This window comes from Hyalella azteca, unplaced genomic scaffold (assembly GCF_000764305.2).
Source record: "Hyalella azteca isolate HAZT.00-mixed unplaced genomic scaffold, Hazt_2.0.2 contig7960, whole genome shotgun sequence".
In the NCBI taxonomy this organism is placed as follows: Eukaryota; Metazoa; Arthropoda; class Malacostraca; order Amphipoda; family Hyalellidae; genus Hyalella; species Hyalella azteca.
Genome location: NW_025938067.1, coordinates 29,319 through 55,356, shown reverse-complemented (window position 1 = coordinate 55,356; position 26,038 = coordinate 29,319). Strand labels below are relative to the sequence as shown.

The window sequence follows — 26,038 nt, the reverse complement described above, 5'->3', positions numbered from 1 at the left end:
TACGGCTGCCCAGACCATCACTGAGGTCGGGCATTGCTTCCTATAGTCACCACACGGGATCCTTCGTCCCATTCTTCGACCAAATTCGATCATTTTTGGAGTTGAAGTGGTGTTCAACATTGAATATCTTCTCATCACTGAAAACGAGGTTTGGCAGCGTGCCATCATGAATGCGGGAAGGAAGAATCTTGGATCTTTGAAGGCGTTTGTCAACAACTTGAGCAGACAGTTGGTGGTTTTTGACATGCTTGAATGGGGGACAACTTTAGGTCCTTCCGGAGAACAGCCGACATGGTTCCATGCGACACATTTGACTGTTTTGCGAGTGTATTGATTTTGAAAAAACAATATAACGCTGAATATCAATGACCCTGTATGAAGCCGTAGGCCTGTCGCCGATTCCTAACATTGCAGAATATTTACAACAGTTTGCGGTCTCGAACTCGCAACTCACTGCTACAATTCTGCTGTGCTTAACCGCCCGGCCTCCTTGCCGATTCTGACCAGAAAATGGCACACAGAGCTGGGATCGAACCCGCGCCTCCCTGCTCCAATCTTGGTACTCTGAACTTTAACCACTGGGCCACACTTTATTTAAACACACTTTATTCAATATAATATGGAAGGTTGTGGTCCTTTTGACAGCAGTGATATAAAGTGATATTCTGTTACAACGTCAGCTCCATGGTTGAACTATATAAGGATAACCCAGGAAAAGATCCGTCTTTCAATTCAGCTTCCTTGTTACGTCACGTAGATTGAGAAACGTAAACAAACCCGTCATTCCCATGACGGATTGGTTAACTGGTTTGATCACATTTCGGTGATTGGTTAATGCATGTGATGTCACTGATCTCAGTGACGTCACAGGCGAAGAACGAACTACGTCCGCAAAAATGGGCTTTTGATGGGTCAACCCTGAACTAGTTCAACCATGGTCAGCATCTAAAATTACGGAATCACCCGATTCTCCGCCGCATTCAAGTAATCCATTGTTCGCCACTTGTTTTGCACGGGTCGCCGGTCTCGTTTGAACTGTGGTAGTGAATGGTTGATCATAAAAAGCTCCTGCTTTGAAACCGGCATTTACAAAAATCCATATTGATATTCAAATTAGATTGTGCGATCATCTCACTTGAAACCTCATTCATTTAACTTTGTGTTGTGTGTGTGGTAGGAAAGTGGAAAAAAATGAAAGAAGGCACGGCGAGTGCCGCAGACTTGATTGATCCCGGAGCTGACTCAACAATAGAAAATCTCACTACATCACACTGATGATCACAGCTACAGCATTTCCTGGAAACAGAACCTAGTCCTACTAGTGTTACTGTTACAATGGAAAATGACACAATTGATATACCAGGAAACTCCCATGAAGCTATGGAAAATGCAAGTGTTTCGGTTGGCCAGAAGAGGAGGGGATCTTTTTTGGAGGAGCAACAACCTGTGAGAAGTAAGAAGAATGCACCACAACGGATCTTAGGCCACTGCGAACAAGAAACCCATCTCCCATCGGCCATCATCTCTAGCCATGCCTGATAATCTTCCAGTTTCTCTTTCTGAACTTCATGATACTGTTACAAATCAGAACCTTGACAGCCGAGTGATATTGGTCCCGGTGGTCCGCCCAGTCTCTGCAGAAGACCGCAAGATTCTGACANTTGCTGTACTCCCAGAAACCAAGCATCATGTGCCTCTCAGAAACTTGGACTCAAAATAATTATTTACCAACATTTCATGGCTACACCCCATTCTGGTGTCACAGAGATGGTCGAGGAGGAGGCCTATGCACCTTAGTCAAGAGATCTTTATGTGCTCAAGAAATATCCCAACATAGGTACCCGGCAGGCTACCTGGAAGTTCAGGCCATCAGGCTCTGCCTTAGAGACAATAGTCACATCACCATCATGAATGTATACAATCCAAACAAACCAATGACATATAATGAAATATCTTTTTATGTAAATCAACTGTCCCCCACATTCATTATAGTAGGGGACTTTAATGCACATCATAGTCTGCTTTCCTCCACTTGCTTGGGCCCAGATGTAGCAGGACGCTCTTTGGAGGACCTCATAATAAACACCTCTGCAGTATTACTAAATGACACAGACTTCTATGCATATATTGACAGACGCAGTGGAGCGAGGGGGTGCCTGGACTTGGTCCTTGTTTCTGCTGACATTGCACCACTCTTTGAACTAAAACTACTACAGGATGTTGGCAGTGACCACTTCCCTCTCTGTGCTGCAGCACCTCTGCCATTATTGTGGATGCAGGATGCGCCAGTCCCCCGTTGGAAGATTGGGAGCCAGTCCTTAACCTCTTTTGAAGGAGCTGTCGCTCCGTCCAAACTTATATGCCCAACATCTGTGGATGAGCTGAGCCAGGATGTCTCACAGAGAATACTTGATGCCGCAAACATAAGCATTCCTCGCTCCTCAGGACATCCCTAAAATAAATTTAATTAATAAAATTAATTAAATAAATTTAATTTATTTTAGGGACACCCTTAAAAATGCATTTACAGTAGAACCTCAGTTAGCAAAGGTTCCAGTTAACAAAAAAATTGATTAACAACAAAGAATTTTGATTACATTTACTTTGCTCAGCGAAAATAAATTCGCTTATCAAAAATTAGTGCATCATTGGTTGTCACAAAATTGTACATAGAATGTTATATATAGAATTGTGCACCGGGCATCATAGAATGAAAAGTAATTGACCTAAACTACGATTTATTTCTCCAAAACATATGATGGTTATCACTAAAACATTATTTTCTGTTTCAGGTATGTTTTTCACAATCTTTTTTGTTATAGTGAAATCACTCGACTCAATTCTTACAATTGGCTAATCTAATCTGAAACCGGATTTTAATGAAATTTTGAAGTCAAAATGACAGCATCATTCGTCACTCTAATTTGGTTAAGTAAAACTAATGACATGCTTCTTTTTAGTTTACCCTGATTTTTTACAAAATATATGTTTTAAATTTTCCATGGTTATACCTTAATATTTAGGTAAATAAAATTACTGGCACTGATTTTTTTATTCATTCGGCCTGCATAAATATTGGAAATATGTAATGTGGCCCGCACGGTGAAAAGTTTGGAGACCCCTGCTTTAAGTATGCTTGTATTTGCTGATTTTAAGTGGTAAATTTAATAAATCAATAGACAATTGATTTAAGAGACGGTTTTAGACACATAAAAACTAATTCCGACACAGGGTGTCAGAATTACGACACACAGGGTGTCAGAATTACGACACACAGGGTGTCAGAATTACGACACACAGGGTGTCATATTTGGTATGCCGACACAGGGTGTTGGAATTAGCTACAAATTGCGATTTTGAAGCGCTGTCAGAATTAGTCTCACAATATGCCGCATTTAGTCTTACACAGTGTCGGAATTTAGTAATTTTGTAGATTTGAATTCTAAAGGCCGGTAAATAAATATGGCAACAGTTTGTGACGTTTCATCAATCATCATTGCTCTCGCATAGTGTGGTGTTTTGAGAGTGACGTTACTGACGTAACATGTCAACCAATCAGAACTTGAGTTGCGCATACGGTGATGATGATCTATTCATAAATTTATAGCCATTTATTTCTTGCTACATCCTTAAGGTGTCAGAATATGGTGTGTTTACCCTATTCACATCTCATGACATGATGACACTTTGTGGCACAGTGGCAAATTTCACCATATCCATTGATCAATTTAACTAAAATTTATTGACTTGCTCTACAATTACAGTATACATACAATTTGATACAATGCAAGAGTCAGTTACTCAGTTAAGACTTGAGAATGAGATGCAAATGTAAAGAAGTTAGAAACATCTCCTTTGCTCAGTCACCTAGGGCTAGGCTAGGCAAGGGGCGCAAGGCTTCCCTGCTATCAGCATAGATCCAGTTCCAGATGATCACCATTCTGGCATTCATCATTGCTTTCATTGGCTCCGACTGCGCGACCTAGAGTATAATTGGTTGCAATTAAAGAAAATAAGATTTTTGCTACTTTAAATAATTAGATTTCTAAAAGCACTTCATTACTTGTTAAGCCCTTCCACGTTAAAGAGGAGCAATTAATCATTTTCATTTTGCAATAATATTATTGTGCTTACCTGTAGATCCCGCACCATATCTGTCAGCGACACATGACTCACTACAATTTGTTGCGTCTAGCGGTCGCTGGCGAGGCCTTCCTCAATGTAGATGGGACTCTTAATGCGTTCTTGCAAATAAAGAACGTGAATGACAGTGAATTTTTGGGCAGGCATTTTAGGAAATTGATTATATGTTACCATAACGAGCGAAAATAAATGTTTAAATGGCCATAAAGAAATAGGCCATGGGCCGATTTCTTCAGTGCCGACACTTCTATTCTATATAACTTTTGCTGTAAACAGCTGAGTACTAATAAGACGCTACAGATCTTTAAGGTGAAATATCCTTTCATTGTTTGCGACTTGACGAGGGTGCCATCGCTGTTTCAAGACTTTATTGAAATACAATTTAAAGTTACATATGGTATAGTATGATAGTATCTTCGGCGTTAAGGAATAGGCGTGGAAAAGTACAATTACTGATTTTTATCTACTTATATTTCAAATTTGAATAAAATCCGTTCATTATTGACGGATTTATGAGTGCCATAGTTGAAAATGAAGTTAGGTTTTCCGTATTAACAAAAAAGTTATTGATGTAAAAATCAGAAAAAATTCCGTCCGCAAATTACTGATATTATCTACTTATATTTCAAATTTGAATAAAATCCGTTCATTATTGAAGGATTTATGAGTGCCAGAGTTGAAAATGAATTTAGGTTTTGCATTCGAGTTCGCAGGCCAGTTCGCACGCGAGTTCGCTGAAGTGTCGGAACGGTTGGAAAAGTCCGTCATATACGTATATTTTATGAAAACAATCACTAAATTGATTTATACACATAAATTTTTAGAGACTTGAAAACATTTTTACTAAATTAATTTCAGGCATACACAGCAGTGCTAGAAAAAAATTTGTTTATTAGTTTCAATATCGGACCATTCTCCGGTCGGACTTGCGGCCTGTCTCCTAGATTCACTGAATCGACACTTCAGTGAACAAGAAATATCTCCCTAAGTGACCCTGAAACTAATGAAGGAAGCTCGATGAAACTTTGCACATTCATTCATTAAGCCTGATGGTGATGTCTATGACGTGATAGTTTTTCCATTTCGCCTTCGTTTGCAAGGTATAAGGCTAAACGCGGAATCCATTAAAAAAAACTAATTTTGATGAAGCATCATCCCATTATTACAGTTCACTTACGTCGCAAACGAAGGCGAAATAAAAAAAAAAGTATCACGACCTAAACATCGCCGTTAGGTTCTAATGAGTGCATGTGCAGAGTTCCACCGAGCTACGTTGATTGGTTTGGGATATATTTCATTTTCGCTGAATCTTGGAGACTGAACGTATAATTATCCGAGAGGAATTAGCTTCCTGGTGTTTTAAACAATCATTCCCAATAAAGAAAAAACAATCCGGTAAGACAAAGTTTATCTGCCATTTTGCTTTAGCGTAAATCACATAAACGAGGATAATTTAGTTGATTGCTATTTGCTACGCACACAACACATATGTACAAACAAGACTTTAGTCGCAGCACTAAAAGCAACATTAAAGCTAATTCGTAGGGTTTTATGTAGTTAAAAAAAATTCGTTACAATGTCACCTATTTGAGGCTATTTCTAAATAGCCAACTAAAATGTCAATAGAAGAAAATACATATAACAAACATTTTGCCTCAGGTCATGAGAAACTGGTGGTGGAAACGAACATTTCTTACAATATTCTGCAAATTCTGCAAAGGCCCGCTGGGCCAAAGGACGAATGGGTGGTGACAGTACGGGGTGCGATTGCGAAAGAGTGGGATGAAAAAGAGTGGAAAAGAGAAATAAATAAGCGAGTGAAAGACTATGGGCTGAAGGTGTGGGAGCAAGGAATGGAGGGAAAGGACACTCTAAGACTTTATCAGATGAAAGCGATGCCAAATATGTATGTATGTATGATGGTAGTAGAGGTGGGGACCTTCTGTTTTGTGTTAGGGCAGGCGCGCTAGGTGTGAATGGACGTACTTACAGGTGGAATGAGAGTAGGGAAGATAAATGTTTTATGTGCGTTGGGGATGAGAAGGAAACTGTGGAGCACTTGTTGATGGAATGTGGGCGTATGAGAGAGAGCGTCAGTCTATGGTGGAGGTGATGGGGAATGGGGGAGGTGACATTAACGAAGTGGGGCATGAGAGAACAAGCGAAGATTGGATGGCAATGATTATGGGTCAGTCTGAGGGAGCAACTACGGCTATGTTTGAGAGTGTGAAGAGATTTGGAGAACGTGTAGAGGATGAGGGAGAGGAGGAGGATAAGAGTAGGGTCTTGAGGAATGGAGGGTTGAGAGAGGGGAGGGTGGGAAGACATGTGACAGTGCCGAATTGTTTTAGTACGCTGTTTTATTATTTAGGTTGTTGCAAAACGAAACGAAAATGTTAAGTTTTTTTTTTCTTAGGACTGCTGTGAATACGGTTTAATTGAACTTTTTTGTTATGATACGAGTGTGAACTTTTAATTTTTGACTAGCAAAAGTTTTTAGGCAGCGTGTGTGACCGATATAAATATCGTGACCGGAGGTCACCACGCATTTCAATTTCATGACACACGAATCTTTGTCTCCAACAAATTTGGGTATATATGAGCCATTAGGAATAGCATTGTCTTGAAGTGGATTGGCTTTATTAAACAAAAATGTTTCTTTTAGTTCGATGAGACCTTCAACAGATTCGTGAGAGAACGCCCCCTCATGCGGTGACACGCGGTCAAAAGCGTCGCCTCGGACGCTTCTCCTCTTGCGAGTGTTGGCCTCGAAGCATGGCAGTGGCTTGAGCCCTTGCAGAGCTCAAGCTCGCAACGGATTACAAAATCAGCTGCTTTGCTTGCATCAAAATCTTGTCGAAATTTAGAATAGGATTCTTAAAGAGGACCGATACTTAGAAATAGTGCTCGCAAAAGACAAACTTGAAATTTCATTAATCTCAGTGGACTTAATGGTAAATTTTATTGTAGAAATAGGCTCTTGAATCATAATCGTTTGTCAAGGGTTTTGAGGAATTCTTGCGCCATTCAAAGTGCACATTTCTTTTAAAATATGTAATTGACTAAACATTAAATTATATAATAAATTCGTAAGCAGCATAGAAAGCAAGTCTATGACCCAATTTGCATAAACGAGTTAATCAAAGGTCATTGACCACTTACACACAATCTTACCCCGAATCTTGGCCATCAAAATTTTATTAACGACCATTTACCCACGATAAAAACCTGACCATTACCTCGATTGGCCGAGCGCTCACATTATTTTTTAACCACCTGCTTTAATAAAATTTGGAAACTGCTCGTTACTAATAACCTAGATCGAGTGTCAAAATGGAAGATACTTCTCTGTGATGTATAATTGCTTTAATTTTTTGAAATTCTTTCCAGAACCTGGGTGCTCATCTTTTTATCGACACAAAACTATATGGTACTTTGTACGTTTCATTACGCAGTTCTTGAAACTACGCAAAGGGCATATTGCAGGCAATGTAATCACTGTGAATATTATTCAGATCAATGAAAAGGTACTCGAATAGAGATAATAATTTTGAAATCGTTCTAATGGTTTGACTTAGTAATATGTGATAGCTTTGGGATAAGTAAATTGAACTACAATTATTGTATCTTCCGCGGGTGTATCATCAGCTGGATTATTCTATTGTGATAATCGCTCTAGCTCATTAGTAACAGTTTCCAAATTCTAATGAAAGATGATGGTTAAAAAACTATTTTGAGCACTCGGTCAATCAAGGTAATGGTCAGGTTTTGATCAGGGGTAAATGGTCGTTGAGAAAATTTGATGGCCAAGATTCGGGTTAAGATTGTGGGTAAACGGTCAGTAACCTGCATGTGATTAACCACTTTATGCAAACTGTGCCCATAGGCTCGCTTTCTATGCTACTTTTGTATTTTGAGATATGAGTAGAGCATCAGATCAGCTCTAACGCCGTTGCTGTCTCTGGACTTGTCGAAACGAGTCATGAGGTCAGGTCTGAGGAGACAGCCTGACTCGTCCAGCAGTTGCACGGAAGATTTGCCTCTGTTTGAGGCGCTGCAGTTCACCACGTTCGCGTCCATATTCTTTCCGGGATCTTGTGTTTGAAATTAAAATACAAGCATTCGTTAAATGAGCTTATTTACCCTATTTATTTCTTCAATATTATGATATATATCATGTGAACCAGAAACACAAAATTTATGTTATTAAAAAAAAAAAACGACGAAACAAGGAATAAAGATGCTTAAAATAGTAAGTCTTTCCAACTATTCCATGATTTAATAAATTGTTATGATAATAGTTATCGCTGTTGCCGGCATTACCCTGGATGTAGATGACCATGGAGGACTCAGTGCCGGCGTAGATGTAACCTGAGGCGGGGGCGGCGAGGGGGATGGGTCCTTGCTGCACCTCCATGAGTGTGTTGATGGACCGCTTGTCAAACTCTACTGAGACCTGCCAAGAAGATGGCATCGCTTCATTGTTTACAAAGTCGTTTGTCTTTATTTCATAATTGTTTATTTATTCAACTTTATGATCTAACATCCCGATCAATTCTGATATAAATCATGAATAATCAAAAATGGTATTTTTTAAATTTATTTCATAATTTATTCCAACAAGCAAATTTAAAAATAATAAACAGAAAATTTTTTAAAATTTAAGAAGCATAAAGAGAAACAAGCGAAGAAAGATCACTTTCTTTTCACTTAAATAATTTCAAGAATTTCTAATAATATGAGCGAACTCAAACTCTACGTAAATAAAAAATTATTATAGGTAATTATAGGTTAAATTTATCAATTATTATTTAGTTCAAGCCCAGGCGATAGTATTTTCCTTATTAAAGTTAATAGATTTTCAAAATATTATTCAAATGATCAAAATTCTTAGAAGCAATTAAAGTTAATTAATTCTGAAAATATTATTCAAATGATCAAAATTCAGAGAAGCAATTAAAGTTAATTAATTCTNAACCAAACAAATCAATAAACAAATCACTAAATAATGTGTACGTATTGAGTAATTTTATAACACCTCCGTGATCAGCGGGTCCAGCTAACAACCAAACAAATCAATAAACAAATCACTAAATAATGTGTACGTATTGAGTAATTTTATAACACCTCCGTGATCAGCGGGTCCAGCTAACAACCAAACAAATCAATAAACAAATCACTAAATAATGTGTACGTATTGAATAATTTTATAACACCTCCGTGATCAGCGGGTCCAGCTAACAACCAAACAAATCAATAAATAATGTCTACGTATTGAATAATTCAACAAGAAACCAAATCATTGCATAAATCACTAAATAATGTCTACGTATTGAATAATTTAACAAGAAACAAATTGATATTTGCTAGAATGAGGCAAAATAGGGCTTTTTATAAGAAATGATAAACTCGGAACTAAACGTTCCCTAGTATTTTAAACGTTTGTTCCTGTTTTGTGTTTTATAATAAGGCTTCCATTTAAGGTTGGCTATTATTAACAGATTGAAAGACGCTAATGTAGTCACATCCTGCTAGTCTCTTACCATACTTACATTGTACGTAAAGTACACAGGCCGAAGTTCTTAATTCGCATTATTTCAAGCTGATTTTCAAGTATAATTTAAAAAATTGCTTAATTATATTGAACAAAAAGTAAAAGATCGTTCATTGTGAATAAGAATTGCCTATTATGATGACACGCTGAGAGAAGACGGCTGAACGTCAGCGCTTGCCTGTATTATGATTGTGTTCTCGTAGAAGCCATCTTTAGTTGAGCGACCGCTCACCATCTCTCCGGCAGTCCCGCAATCGTCAACAGGAATCAAAAACCTGACAATAACGAGCGATGATGGAGGATAATTATTAATATAATAGCGATTCACACCAATCATATTACATAGATTTAATCTTAAGTAAATAATGACTACCGGAATTCCTTATAGTCTATACTTGTGTCATGCCGACTATGATAACCCGAGCTCCTCCTCCTTGTGTCATGCATCCCAACTTAGACAGAGCTGCTCATCTCTCATTGCGATGCAGTGCGTCAACGCATTTTTGCGTCAGGAAACTTTTTCCACCAGGTAATGAAAATTGCTAATTACCTCCTAATACCTATTACTTATTTTTAGTGATATCTTAATTAGATTTTCTCAGCTAAAAGGTGTAATTTCAATATTTTTGTTCACTTAAATTAATTCAATATTTCTTTCTGCAGCGCAAGTTATCTCAATTAAATAGAACTCACGAGAACTCCTTGGCTCCAAACTTGTTGTCTTCTCCCACGTAATTGCATCGCTTGTCGGCGTAGTGGCCCTTCGAGTAAATAATGCCTGGAAACGCCTGGTCAAAGACCACGTTCACAGTCATTCCCAGCCGTCCGCATTTTGCCTTTAAGGTCTGCATGGTAGGCATCCCGGCTCCGGATAATGCCCGTAATTGGGCGGACGAAGTGACTGGCTGGAAGATAGCACCTGAAGAAAGTATCAGTTTTATAGATTAATGAGTATGTGCGAATATTTAGTTCAATCCAATACAATTTAGTTCAATCCAATCAATCCAATACATTTGCAGGCGAATAAAGCTATAGTGTTACAGCAATTGAAGAAGAGTGCAGATTCTTCCCGATGTTACGTCAGTGTGAGTTTGTTTGTTCGGTAGCCCCAAATCAGGATTATTGTCAAATACCTTTCATTGTTAGTATTTAGAATTATCCAAACATAATTTATGCACTTATAAATTTTTCTATTATTTATTACTAAATGCTGACAAAAATTACTGTATATTGCATTTTCATTCTATTTCGATCCCCCGATGGGCACATCACCGACCAATGAAATAGCATCTGAAGAAGGCATTTGAACATGCGGCTAAGAATTATGCATATCCAGCGACACAATGCAATCAATTATTAAATTAATTATAGTGTAAAAACGCTTTTCGTTTTTGAGTTTGGGTTGCCGTAAGTGCGCGTTCAGGTTTTAGGATAACCACGGTTTCAACAACAAATTTCCTTTTCATTGAATGAAAAATTGTATCTGTAGGAACAAACATAAATATATTAACCCTATAAACTTCAATGTATGCTTATAATATTTAAATATAACAAATGATCATCAAAACTATAAACAAGTTATAAGAAAGGCATAAATCAACGCACCGAAATATTGTGGGCAGTTTTGACGCGGGCTACGAACAACTGATCTGACAAGAAACTATTTGATACGTCGTTGACTAGGTTTTACACTCTAAAGGTCTGATGAACAAGTAAATCGTAGGAGCGCATAAAAAATAGACTATTGAAAACTAAGCTAACAAAAGGTTCGCTAAAAATATTTACATATAGTATGTTACAACAACTACAGGCTAAACGTCCGAATGAAAACCTAATTTATGAATAAGATTAAAAAAAAAGATGCTTCACTTCGTTTACGAGGAAAGTGCGGAGCAAGTAAACAGGCAGACAAAACAGTACATGTTAAATATATATGCAACGTTTCAATCACGTGTTAATAACCATTTTGAGGTTGGCTTCAAGTGGGAGTTCCCAATACAATCACAGTTCGAGAACAATAAGTTGGAAGCATCATTAAATGTTTCATATGGTTTGTCATAAATAATATTCAAGGTTACAGTAGGTGTATTTCAATTGTTCTATGAACCATATAAAACATATCGAGTTATCATGCTTGAGGCTACCACAAGAGAACGCCTTCAAGAACAGACTAGACGAAGCTAGGCAGGAGCATATGTTCAGTCTTTAAATGCCTAGCAAATTATGGACCAGGCAGTAAGTCCAGCAGCTATCTCAATCAATCGTCAGTTATGGAAAGATCGGGTTCCAAAGGCCGGATCCCTTGTAAATCAAGTCACGAAAAGTTCAAGAATCGGCAACAGGCCATGGGCTTTTTGTTCAGTGCCGACACTTCTATTCTGAGAGAACACGAATAACAGCTTGGAAACGTACGCATCTCGTCTTAAACGGATCAAAATTGTAGATTGTTACAAATTCCGTCCTATACTTCTATTCCATTCTAATTTATTCTATTCTATTCTGAGAGAACACGAATAACACTAGCGGATCTAAGCTTGGAAACGTACGCATCTCGTCTTAATTAAACGGATCAAAATTGTAGATTGTTACAAATTCCGTCCTAAACGGATCAAAATTGTAGATTACTACAACTTCTGTCCTTTAATGATCAAAATTGTAGGCTGTTACCACTTACCATCAAAAGAGTGAAGCCTGGTAGCAATCGCCCCATGTCGATACGAGGATGCGCTGGGATCGTGAAGGATCTGTAGGTACACACCAGAAATAAGATCAAATGACAAGAAACGAGCGTTTATCAGTAATGAATATGAAAATTATATTTCTGCTATAGCTATTATTNCGGTCCACGCAAGGAAGTCATCTTGTCAATCGGTTGTTTAAAGATTCACGAAGATCATACTATATGACACTGGCCTAAGTTGCAAACACAGGAATAAAGGATTGACGGAGCAGCGCACATCCGCTTGCAGCCACAGCCGGCGCAGAATCGAGCTAGCTAGTATAAGGTGATTCCACAATTTGCAATAACGATACATTTAGTGACATTCTTGAGTCCATCCAGTAGGCTTTGATTGTTATAGTTTATTGTTGTGAAACGAATCATAATTATAATAAATAAATTAGTTCCTAGAATCCAGTAGGGTTTGATTGTTATAGTTTATTGTTATGAAACGAATCATAACTCTAATAAATAAATTAGTTCCTAGAATCTAACTAGTTTTTCCAACGGTTTAAAAGCTGATAGGTTTTTTACAATGAGCGTTGCAACCATTTGTCGCCATCGAACGTACAACTCGCTCAATTTCTGAACCGACTATACGCACCACAATGGACGTCTTGAGTGGTACCACAAACCAACTTCTGAACCGACTATACGCACCACAATGGGTGTCTGAATGGTACCACGAACCAACTTCTGAGCCGACTATACGCACCACAATGGGTGTCTGAATGGTACCACGAACCAACTTCTGAGCCGACTATACGCACCACAATGGATGTCTTGAGTGGTACCACGAACCAACTTCTCAACCGACTGCGCACCATATATGTCTTCAGTCATTCTAGGAGCCAAATTACAAATAAAAGTTCCGACCTCTTACAAAAATCGGTCAGCTCCTCAAACAGACTTTTCAAGAAGGTTACGTGCAACGCAGACTAATTATTATTTCGTCGAGGCGTCACACTTGGCTCTAGATTATTTAANCTGTCTCTTATACACATCTAGATGTGTATAAGAGACAGGAACTATGCTATCTGAAACCTAACCTCAGATGCGGTGAACGTAAAATTACGTAATTTAACGATGCCCGGAAGTCAGATTCGATCCGCGGCCTGGTGGTGCGCGGCAGGTGGTGGTCAAGGCCGGAGGAGGACAAAGCCGAGTGGTGCACGGCTGATTGGTGGAAATCCGGAGAGATCCAAGGCGTTCGATTCAGGGCTTATTGGTGCACAAAATTGGTGGTGCACGGCTGCGCTCCCATAGAAGCCTTTTGCCAATGGCATTCATCTTTACCGGAAGCTGAGTTTGCAACCATGCATGTTCTTTTCACGACTCGCGCCAACTGCATATACAGTTTTTTTATTTTTAAATCGTGAAATATTATGTTCACCGAATGCCTTCTCTGACTCTATTGTTCACCACCAAAGCTGTGAATCATTCTCGCGCTTTGGTGTGCAGCGCCGCGACATGACGTCTTGAGCCTCACGAGAAACATTTAATTGACGCCTTCGTACCAGGAAAAGTACATTTATAGGTAGCCCCAGCGGTCGAAGAAAGCGAAACCGTTCCTTAGGCTCTCGAAAACTCTGATGGAATGTGAAGCCGATATTTCTAGTTTTATTGTTGTAACGGTGCTTTTCTTGAGTAAGCATTCTGTTTGATACGCTTCGGGCAACTCGAATTGAATAAAATCAAGCATTTTCTCGTTAATTTCTAGTCATTCAATGTAGTTCGTGAAGTGAAAATATTCAGAAATATCAACATTTTTGATGACTATAACGCATAAAAATGTTCATTCCTGTTCTAGCTTCCCAATGAGCAGCATAAGGACAAAGGTTTCCCTTTCTAAATTGCCAGGAAAGTCAAACCAAACGTGTCGACAAAGCTGGCCCTCCCTGACGCCAAATGTCAGCTTGGCCGCCCTCTCTTCGAGTAAACAGAATCATCAACTGTGTTTGTGCCAGTTGATATCATGGGAATAATTATCAAGTCTACGATGAACACTACATATAACCAGCGTTTCGCTGCTTCAATGGAATACGGTGGATGTCGTGCTTGGCACATTAAACGCAGCCCAGGAAGGACATTTTGCTGCGCCATAATAGGATGTATGTAGGAGTGGAACACGGTTAGGGATACGTGATGTAGGATGCCTCGACCGCCAATAACGCAACATTTAACCTGTATGCAACTTGAGTAATACTTATATTTCAGTGAAGTCTTAGTACTATATAGGAAATATTCTACGAAACATTTACAACTATGATCTTGTGATGGGAAAGCTCCAGAACCGGTTCCTGCTCTCGAAAATTCCGTAGTCCTGAGTCAGACATCCCTGCCACAAAGATTAATATCTTCTTCCTGCTGCATGTGTCCAGACATCGAATTAACGGCCATGAACAATGAAGAGAATGGCTGTTTACGTTAGTAATGCCGCTGATGCTCAATGGAAACTCTTGTATTGAGAATAATCATATTTTCGTAAAATCGTCGAACGGCAGTTGTAATACTTAAAAATGAGATGCATTCCTAAATGACCTTGAATGTGACGTCTTATCCACTTGGAAATTGAAGTTTCAACACTAGCACAGCTATCGAAGGCGATCGATTGTACTACAAGGATTAAAAATCAATCGAATGTTAATAGGTTTTTGAGTCATTATGTTAATTTGCTCTGACGGCATGTTTCGTTGATCAACTGCATCGCTGATGCGCCCACAGCATTAAGAGACACCCACGCACTAATGCTCGCAGTGCAACAACCTCCCTGAGAAGTTTATTGCAGAAAATAAAAAGCAGCGCAGCCAATCTTATGGTCTCAAGTTCAAGTGAGTTGAGTTGATGGGCCATATTAGTGCTCTTTCCGTGTTGCTTTGCGAACGTCAAAAATTCCGGGCACCTACCCTTCCGCATGGAAAGTTTTTGCGTGGATGAGCGGAAAATAAACCAATTTAGTCGCCTTCTTATTTGATATTAATAGGAAGCTTTCTGAAAGTTGGTATCGACAGAGGATAAAATTGCGCTAATTACTGCTTATTTAACTCATTTTCAAAAAAATTATTTCTATTAGAAATTTAACGATCAAAAATAAACCGAGATTCGGTTCTGCTCACTTATAAAATACTTTATTAGGCACTTATTTTTTTAAGTTAGATACTCCATTCGTATATGGTTATTTACTTAAGCTCTTTAGCATTAATATTGCGAAAAAAAACTTCTCATATAAACCGTTAAAAATCGTTTTGATGAAGCAGTAAGATTGCTCCCTGCCATGTATCTGCAGTCCTTGGACCCAAACGTGAAGGCGTTATAACTCTTTATAGACCAAGATTGAAGAAAATTCACGCAAATAATCATTAGAAGAAAACTAAAATACTCTCTGGGGGGCCCGGGGGGTCTGCCGGGCCCCTTTTTTGCAAATATTTGTGAGATAAAAGGGTTCCGTGACAATTCTTCCTTACTTCTGAAGCTTCACCGGTTCTACATTTCGACAGTCCACCTCAAACGACGCTCCGTTTTCTTCGTGACAATGAATTGAATCATGGATAACTATACTTATTCAACCGTGTTGCTAAGTTAAAAGTTGTTTACATAATATAATGTCGAATAATATTCATTCTCCCGATAAAACCATCAATCGTAGTATGAGAAGGTATTTTTCAAGCAAATATTTGTTAAATTTCAATGTTAACTGAAAACTGCAATTAATAATTAATTCATTTAGTATGGGTTATTCTTAAATCTAATTATATACAATTTCTTTAAATAATGTTCAATCATAAAATGCCCATTAATACTTTTCTGAATCTAAATTGAAGTTTATACTTTATTAATAAATTTATATATTTATACTAAATTGAAGTCCACCACTGCGTCCAATACAGATTTTTCGTAGTGGGATTATTCTTAACTGCGATTTTTTGCTTTTTCAAGGTCTTTTAACTCGGTAACGTACAGCATTGAAGTAAATTCAAACAAATTAGAAAAAAAATGCTCTTATTATGGCCCCAAGTGTTGAGCTTAGGGCCCTGGCGTTCCCTCGATTTCTGCCGTCAAACAAGATTTCAAGTAGAATTTCGCTCAAGCCGTATTGCGAGGTATGATGACCATCGGTGTCCTGGAGTAGGCAGCGCTCGCAAATGCAACTAGTAAGTTGAGAAACTGTTACCACAAGAAGCTTTGAAGCTGTGTTGTTTGCAACCAACGACTAAGTACGTAAACTTTTTGCACTGTTACTTTGATAGAGGAAAACCGACACCCAGGTTATTGATGTTTGGAGTATTTAGGCCGGAGTTCGCATTTCCAACACGTTCAGTGAGTGTTGGAAATGCGAACTCTGGCCACAATCATGCACGGAATCGAAATAGAATTAATAGGAAATTAAACATGTCGTAAAATATACGTCATTTGCTGAGGTTAGGTTCAAGCCAGGAACAAGTTCCTATGGCGACAATCACATAGGGTGGTTAGGTTAGGGTTTGATTAGGGTAAGGCAAAGTTAGTTCAGGTTAGGTTAGGAAAGGTTAGGATAGGTTAAGTTAGGTCAGTTCTTGTTGGGTTATGTAAGGTTAGGCAAGGTAAGGTTAGGTGAAGTAGGGTTAGGTTAGGTGGGGTTAGGTTAGGTTAGGTTAGGATATGTTAGGCTGTGTTCAGTTCGGTTAGGTTAGGTTAAAGTTTCTTGGCTAGGTAAAACTAATGTAAGATTGTTTTAAACACTAATGATACACACAGGAAAAGGCCACAATTGGGGGATTGCTGTGTGTAGTAGGAAATGTGTGGCGAGAAGAAGAAGAGAGAAAAAGAAAAAAAAAAGTAAAAAAAAGTTTAGCGGCTGATCTGGTTAAGGCGAAGACAAGAACTCGTATATTCTCGTAACAAATACGTAGGACAAATATTCTCGTAGCTCGTTGTTTAAAATATACAGCACACGAGTTCGATAGACGACAAAGGTTCTACCTAGCGGCGCTGCTCTGAACCTCGTTATATGGCTGCCAATGTCGCCTCACATTGTAGAAAATGTTCCTATATACGCCATTATACGAGTATGTTGTTACAGACAATGGCCGATCTTGCTGCCACTAAACGGCATTAAATAATGAAGTGGTTCAACATTCTCTTTCTTGCGTTGGCCGGAACCGTCGTAGCATTAAGCATGCTGATTGATTTCATCCTCTTAAAATCGTTACATTGTCTGTTACATAAGTCATGCATTATTTCTATTTCTTGTTGTGCAAGATTGTGGTCAGAGTTATCCGTGCACGACGATACACTGGGAGCCACTCTACGCGCTGCAGCACCCAAGTCAAGCTGTCTGTCCTTTGACTAAACTCGATTTCATCTTGCCGTTTCAAGTAGCTGGGAAAATTGTAAATTCACCTTGAGTAAGTTAACTAGTAAACCTTTATCATCCCTAGGCGCTGGGTCTTTATGTAAATATTTGTGTAATTACATGAAAATAATATAATATTTTGGCGCACCCATGAATCATTTTTGGGATCCAAAGTTGTTTGCAGAGTATTCTGTATGAATAAAATTGTAAATATTTCACTTGGTCGCATATCCATGCACCACGATCTCGTTGGCTGCTTGTCCATTTGCAGCTCTTGAATGAACCATACGTCGCATAGGGGGAAACTCTCGTTGTGGCATAGCACAGGAATGTCGGCTTAGGCGTACAAACAGGCAGGGATATAAAACAGGGTATACACTCACACGTAGGCCCATAACAGGGTATACATGCTGTAAACATAACAGAGACGTACAAGGTTTCTCTGGAGATAGGTGACGTTGACTCTTGGACAGGGCGATGCCCGAGGCCAGTAATCGTGCGCTTCACGGCGCCCGTTTCTTCATTCAACGACTCACGCGTCTTCTTATCCTTTTAATATTGAATTTGTTATTACCCTTTTAAATGAAGTTCTCATTTGAAAATGTAGCTCTTTTGATATGACTACGTAGGATAATTCAAAAGCTGCATCATTTGAATGTACTGGTACGCAAAGCACCTATCAATGAACAGGTCCTAGCAAGTAAAAACACACAACAACCAATGCTTTGACGACACAACACAAATCGATCGGTCAAAGATAATTCAGACACGTTGCTTCAATTCTTTAAATGTTTCAAGTAAAAAGTACAATTCAAGGCTCAGCATCAAGCATCAGGCTCATAGTAAGCCATAAATTCTGCATAGAAACTTCGAATAATTTGTCCGGCAGCATGCAGGGAAACAAGGATGGTATCTTGCGGTATCGCGAGGAGCTTCTAATGCCACGCTGTCAAGGGCAACGGGTTATATCCTCAAGGTTTTTCGGCCAGACGATTCTCCCTCACGGCAGATAAATAAAGCGTCGCCGAGTTATAGGACTTACGGAATAGATGTTAAGGATTTCAATGACAAGACTATACTGGTCATGAAAGCATTCTGTCCTGTGACTGTATTGGGTGACTGAAGGCTATTGGCTGAGGCGGTCAACGATAAGCGTTTCTTGTCTCGTAGATGTGTCATGCAATCGTCAATTAGGGTTCACGTATAAAAAATTTGTCCAATTACATACTTGGAACCCACCTGTACAATTATTTTAGAATTCGGTGTTCTCATGTAGGGCCACATGTTTTCCGAGGTCATTTCTTAGTATCGCTCCTAGTGATACTTGAAAATAATTACAGCTATGGTAATTTTAATAGTTTAGCAACATTTGGTTCCATGACAATGGTGCAGCTACAACGGTATTGCATGAAATTTACAGGGATGATGTAGGTTTACTAGTGAACTTACGAATACACAGTTGTTTTGGAGAATCTGGACGGCACAATTAAAATTTTTCCCATGATCCTAAGTATTACATTGATCGTGATCTCGCTGTCCTTGTCTTAACGTTGTCGCGTTAAGATGGCCAAAGAGCAGAAGGCTGAATTATTACATAGTTAATCGAGGACACAGGCTAATCGCATTTAAAAAATTACAAGTTCCGTTCAAATCTTGAATAAAGTTTCACCAAGTTCTTCGTGTGGGAATTACAGCGCAGTGATTTGCACAAGCAATAGGTAATGTGAAGAAAATTCTAAGCGTTAGGTACTGCAGACAATGTACCGTTGCGTGTTGAATGTGTTAGACAATAAAGTAAGCATAAATTTACGCTATAAAAAATTTTTAAAGATACTTTTTTGCCGAGTTGTTGCTTTAATTTCTTCCGTGTCGTCGTTATCTTCCTTAACAGATAATAGCCCATCAGGACATCTGCGAGGGACAAATGTGCAATGTGGTAATAATGTAACCAACCAGAGCCCACTTTATGGATGCTAAATGACCAATTACACGTTTCGAAACAATACGAACACCTTGAAGTAATTATACGTGTCGTAACACGAAACATCATGCCTCCTACAGGATGAAAAGTGTCATATCGTGAAGCAACAGGACTCTCACTGGGCTTATAACTTCCTGCAATTTTTTATAGCTCTGTGTAAGAGATTCAGTGGATGCCGACCACAATATGGGTGACAATTCTAAAACGGTCAGCAAATTATTAAATTCAACACATAGAAAATTTTATTTCACGTTCGATAGGAACCGATCATTCATAGTTCGAAACTATGTGGTCGCTCTGCGTATCGCAAATAACCTTAGTAGATAAAATTTCTCATCGCCGCATTTAATTGAACTTGAACCCACGCTCGCTTGAAAGTACACCTAAAACATGTCATGTAAAACTCACGATGAGTTTGAAGATCGCTCTCAGTCCGCGTTGTAGTCTCAAGCGTGAGCCTTGCTTTCGACACCCCCTTATCACTCGCCAGCTCCTACCACACTGAACGCCGAGGTACAAGTTACAACTACGCGGCCTCAAGCATGTGTTGCCGTTGGTGGCAACCACTGGAACCTCCTGCCTGTTCCTTCTCTCTTGGTATCCTGACTGAGTACTGCTTACGTCTTTCCTCATACACGGGGATTTGATTTGATATTCACTGCGCGTCTCAAATTCCTTTTGATAAATTCAATTTTCGTGCATTGATTGTATGGGTTAATTTAATTGTTTTCTTCAAGAAGTATGTGTATTTTTTTTGAGTTAATTGATCGGGCGTCTGTAAGGTTGTTGTACGCTCGACTGCAAGCAATAGCCCCTCTCGTCAGGCCTGGCCAGTCACTCTAGAGTCAGTCTAGACCAGTGGTTCCCAAAGTGGGCGATATCGGCCCCCTGAGGGCGGTGGAAGAAAGGGTGAGGCGGTGGGGGGACGGTGAAAAAGAAAGGGGGCAGTAGGGGGGCGGCAGTCCGCTCAGTCAGAAGTTCGTACGTTTTTTTGACGATTTGTACACAGCACGTGCAGAATATGACTCCGACTCGAATAAATTTTTTCGAGCTAAAAATCACCGTTTGGTAGTTAGGAACTTATATTCAAAATTTCGTTCGAATCTGTTCATTGGTTGAAAGAAATTCTTTGATCAATGCGAATTTCTTGCTGAGCGCTATTCTCAGGAACACGAGCAGTTTGGTAACGCGTCATGTAATTAGTGTACATGAATTGTTGTTCTAAAATTATTTTGATCTCTTAATCATGTTAATATTTATATATTCGTGTAATTTGTTTATATTTTAGATGAGTACGGAATCCTTCAATCTCCAATGCATGTGACGCTCCTTCTTCTTTGCTGTAAAGCTTTGTTCTAAATAAATGTCGAGACTGATTGCACTAAATCTTAAACAACTATCTTATCCTACAAGTCTACAATGTTTCATAAACAATCGAGCAGAAAAATGAATTACTTTATTCCTTCATAAAATTCACTTGTTAAATATCCAGACAATAATATCGACTTTATGATATGTTTATAATAAGCTTAAAAGTCATAACAAATGAACAACCGTGCGATAAGTTAAACTTTCCTTAAAATCCGATCTCTACGGCTTCTCTTGAGACGCGAACAGAGTTCAGCCCTATTTACTGCTTCTTACCTCATTCAAAAAATGTTAGCCATGCAATCTCAGCTCCAAGGTGCATGAAGCTTGTCGTATTATGATAACAATCCCAGCTCCAATGTGCGTATATAAAGCTTGTCGTATTCTAATAACAATCCCAGCTCCAATGTGTGTAAAGCTTTTAAACACTCTAAATGATTTAATATTATTGAGATTTTTCTACAGCTTCTTTGAATGGCGATGAAGTTATTTAGTTCTTCAGGCAGCTTGGATATTGCACTTACGTCGCTCTGCAGCGTAGATAAACGGCATAAATTTGTAGTATGTACACTCGATTTGAATTTATTGTTCACTATGGCGTATGGAAAATTACAAAATTTTGCAGCATCATACAATTTCGTATTACTATAGTTCTAATTTAGTCTGACCTTTATTTAACACGTTGACTCCGAAGTGGTACATATGCGTACCACGAAATGTATTTCTCCAGGACGTAGTGGTACATAATCCAGGTTGCCTAAAATTGGCCAAATCCGAGAATAAAAAAGGCCAAAAAAGGCCGATAACTCAAAATATACTAGTTTATTTGTGGGTTCTGCTATAAAAATTCCATTTATTTTATTTTTGCACTATTTAAAATTTAATTAGGAAGTACCCCTATCATAAATTTTAGCCGGCCAACGCAATTGAGATAAACTAAATCACGGAATTTGTCCGGAAAAAATGACCATCTGGCAACCCTGCACAAAAAGTACAAAAAATGAAGTAATAGTACATGATGAAGCATCCGTAGTCAACGTGTTAAACAATAAGAAAATATGGTAAAACCGTGTAATAATTCACGACATATTTCTACTACATAACAACATTTTTTACAGAGTCTGTGTCTTAAATTCGTACCTGGAATAACCTCGCTAGGAAATATTCCTCGGAAAACTTCATGTTAAATCTTGTAATAACGTTAATATCAGGGGACATATTATCGCCGTAAGTCGTAACGCACTAACTCGCAGGATTTAAATGTATCCAAGATATTCACTACGACAAGGCAGAGGTGAGCCACAAATTTACCTTCGACCAGCTTAGGAGCCTCAGCGTGCAACAGTTCCCATGACTGAACTGTTGTCTTCTTATACCTACAACTACTCTGCTACTGAAGAGAGATTGCATTAATGATAACTGTAATTGACTGAGCGATGATTATTCCGATGATTAGTTACTACAATTTTAGCAATAAGTCGATCACGATCGAAGGCGAAATTTTATTTTATTTTCGTACATCGTAATGAAAGTCATAAAGTTTGACTGAACATTTATTGGTCAATTCGGTAACAAAACACAGCGAAAATGCAACAGATGCTAAGCGTACGGTATTCAAAGCTAATAAAACTTCAAGATTTAATAAAAATGATATTTTTCTGTTACAGTTTTGTTGACGTCTTCATTTGGTACAATTTCATTGTCTGACGATCAGGGATAAGTCAGACGAACTCACCCCTTAGTTTTTAGAGTACTCAGGATAATATCAATATTAATGTCAAAATGTAGTAGCATTAGTTGAAGTTAATTTATGATAATATAGATTTTGCAAGAGCATGAAAATCGTGAAAAGTAATATGCCAAGCTATGTGCGAGTTGTTAACAAAATATTCAGACCTTAATTCAAATAAGGGAATAAGAGTCCCAACTTAATATATTGCCGCGAAAACGTAGGGATATAATTTTATAATTTGCCGAATTATGTCATGGTTGCAATTTGTCCTGAATGTATGGCATTACATATTAAGCGTTCAAAAATAGCGTACGCATTTTTGGCAGTATAAGTGAGTATATGCTAAGAAGCTTTAGCAGAAGCAAGATAGATTTTATGTTGATTATATTCGTTCAGAAACGCAACGATTATATGACGATTATATATATATGTTTGAATCGAATAATTGAAAATACTGAAATGCATTCAATAGCTCAAATTGCTCCACTGATATCATTAGGATTATACAAATGGTGAGCAAGAAATGTGATGCCGATAATATAAAAATTGTCAGCTGGTCCATTTTTTTAATATTCCGCTTAGCCATTTCATGCCTTGACAGGTTCGAGCATGAAGACAGTGAAACCTTTTTTCGCTCTTTTGATCACTTCAGTGACTGTGAAACTTTGCAGCGGTGAGACCAGCACCTCCCGTTCGTCCTCACTGAGTGGCGACAGATGCTTCACACCCAAACCGACAACTTCCGTTATATTATTAATACTATTCTTATTTGAGCAATCTGAATTAGATCTTTACGGCCGAAACAGCATATCAAACCCAAAACTTGATTCAGAAAAACGTCAAAAAGTAACTTTTTGCCTCACCAGATGTCTCATGGCAACGTTGCGACGAACGGTGAAGGAAGAGAAGCAGCCCAAGCTCAGATGCTGTCCCTTATTCAAATTCCAGCGCTCATCAGCGGTTCTAAAGATGAATTTGTTCATCTCAGGGTTAGGTCGGCTGGATAGGTTACGTTGGGCCTGACTAAGAAGCATCAGAAGGCTCTTAAAACCGTAAGATGACCAGTCTAGTTCTGCCACGAGGCTCCGTGTCGCCACATGGAACTCGTCAATGAAATTTTGGCCATCCTCTTGAGTGATGACGATCACGGCAACCAGGAGATACGATGGGTTCTCTCGAAGCGATTCTGGTAGCTTATCATTCAAGTTTTTGTTCACTATTTTCGTTTCCTTAGGACCAAGAGATTTTACGAACTTGGACTCGAATAGCTCTGTAGCTTTGGCCCAAGCTCCGGCGTACGACTCAGAAGCTGCTTTCTCAGCCTCGAAAATGGTCACAAAAGATGGCAGATCTTCTTCCACTTTTCTGTTCACCTCTGCCACGTCGGCGTCCAGAACAAATTTTTCACTTGAATCTCTGAATCTTTGGAATCTCGGTGCCATCTGCGAGATTTTGTAAAATGTAATTATCAATCACACAAACCCTACCTTCGACTGCTCTGAGGTTCGGTCTTCATTCGCAACCTGCAGCTCAAAATATACAAGTTGCAGGTGAAGAAGCACCCAAACTCACTATTTATGAAAAGTGCATGCTGTATAAGTAACTCTAAGTTATATATGAGCAGAATCGGCAGGCGCTCACAGTTTCATGATGATGCATAGTACATATCTAACGTAATTAACGAGACTACGTTAGTGATTAAGTTATTAACGAGAGATTAAGCTATAAATGATTATTTTGCGCCAATACTAATACATTAATACATTTATCTGAATTTTGTGTTATTAGCCTCATTTCTCATTCAAAATTGTCTACTAATACATCCAGTATTCTCATCGGAATTTAGCATTTGTCTACTAATGCATCCAATATTCTTGTCAGAATTCCCACTCTAGTTATTTGATCACAATTTCTTGGTTGCTTTGGAATAATTACCTGATAATAAGTTCTAATGCTAGTAATTTCCTGCGTTCAACCGAAGATTTTAATGCCCCAAAGCTCTTCTACAATACGGAATGTTCTAGTTGTGGTCGCGTGGCACTTGTGACGAGCTAAAGATGACTCATGAATTAATTAGTGGCCTAGCACAGCGCATCTCTCATCGACACATGTTCAAACTTGGAGATCACTAACATACAAGGTGATTCACGGAAACTTCCTGATTTGAAAGCTAAATAAAAATGAACTAATAAAGATATCATTACAATATAAACTTTATTGAAAAATAGGTTACCTAAATATTTGTATAATTTTGTTTTAAAGATGACATCGGACAAATGACGGCCACATTATCAATGCATTCAATTAGTCGATTTTGAAGTTCAGTTCAACTCGATACGGCATATCGACGGGTAGTGACTTCATCTCCTTAAAGAGGACACCTTCTTCGGCCGGCCCGATCCCCCGATTTGGCTCCGTGTGATTTTTTTACGTGGTTATCCTAAATAAATTGTTTACAATGACTGTCAAAGAACCTTACCTCATTTGAAGAACAACATACGCCAAGCCATCGCCAACAAACCCGTCAATATGCTTCAGCGAGCTGAACAGAACTTCAAAATTCGACTAACAGAATGTATTGGCAAGAGGGGTATTATTTGTCCTATGTCACCTTTAAAACTAAATAACACAATAATGCAGGTTGTGTCTTCTCAATAAATTTATGTTGTAATAATATATTTATTGAGCTTTAAAATCAGGAAGTTTCCGTAAATCCCCCTGTACTAATAAACGCAAGTCTCCTCACAAAATTAATTTTATTTGTCAAGGATAAATATTATAACTTAAATGAATTACGAGGAACCTTTTTCAATCTAAACAAATCACTGTAAATCAGTTATTACAATACTAACTTACAATTTCAGAGTACGGCAATGTGACAGTCTGGAACACAACCAAACGACTTCCCAATGCAACAGTGCAGCGATGACTGCTATCGCGTCTCTGCCATCAGCGGTGCAGTTCGCAGGTGTGAAGTCACGTGAATCTGATTCACTCACAATTATAAAATGCTGATGAAATCACGCGATGCAACACGTGCTGAGAATGTATTTTCCATTTGTGGTGTACGTTGAATCGTGTATAGAAACGAATATTGACGACGTGCAGGTTCGAAACCCGCAACTAGTTGTGAAAATTTAGGTCGAAATCGGAAAGGTGGCCGCTCGATAAATTTACGACAGGCCTAAATGGCCTAATCTAGGCTGATC

At 38.6% G+C, this 26,038-nt stretch overlaps 1 protein-coding gene across 1 annotated transcript; it reads right to left on the bottom strand.

The window, feature by feature from the left end:
• Nucleotides 1–6,799: 6,799 nt before the first annotated feature.
• LOC108670093 lies at nt 6,800–25,767 on the bottom strand. Its single transcript, XM_018157543.2, has 8 exons — nt 25,686–25,767; nt 23,693–24,271; nt 12,372–12,441; nt 10,391–10,616; nt 9,876–9,972; nt 9,360–9,380; nt 8,467–8,599; nt 6,800–8,237 (listed from the first exon to the last, which is right to left on the bottom strand). Exons 2-8 carry the CDS (start codon nt 24,269–24,271, stop codon nt 8,044–8,046), a joined length of 1,320 nt encoding a protein of 439 aa, XP_018013032.2. The 5' UTR covers nt 25,686–25,767; the 3' UTR covers nt 6,800–8,043.
• Between the last annotated feature and the right edge of the window lie 271 nt (nt 25,768–26,038).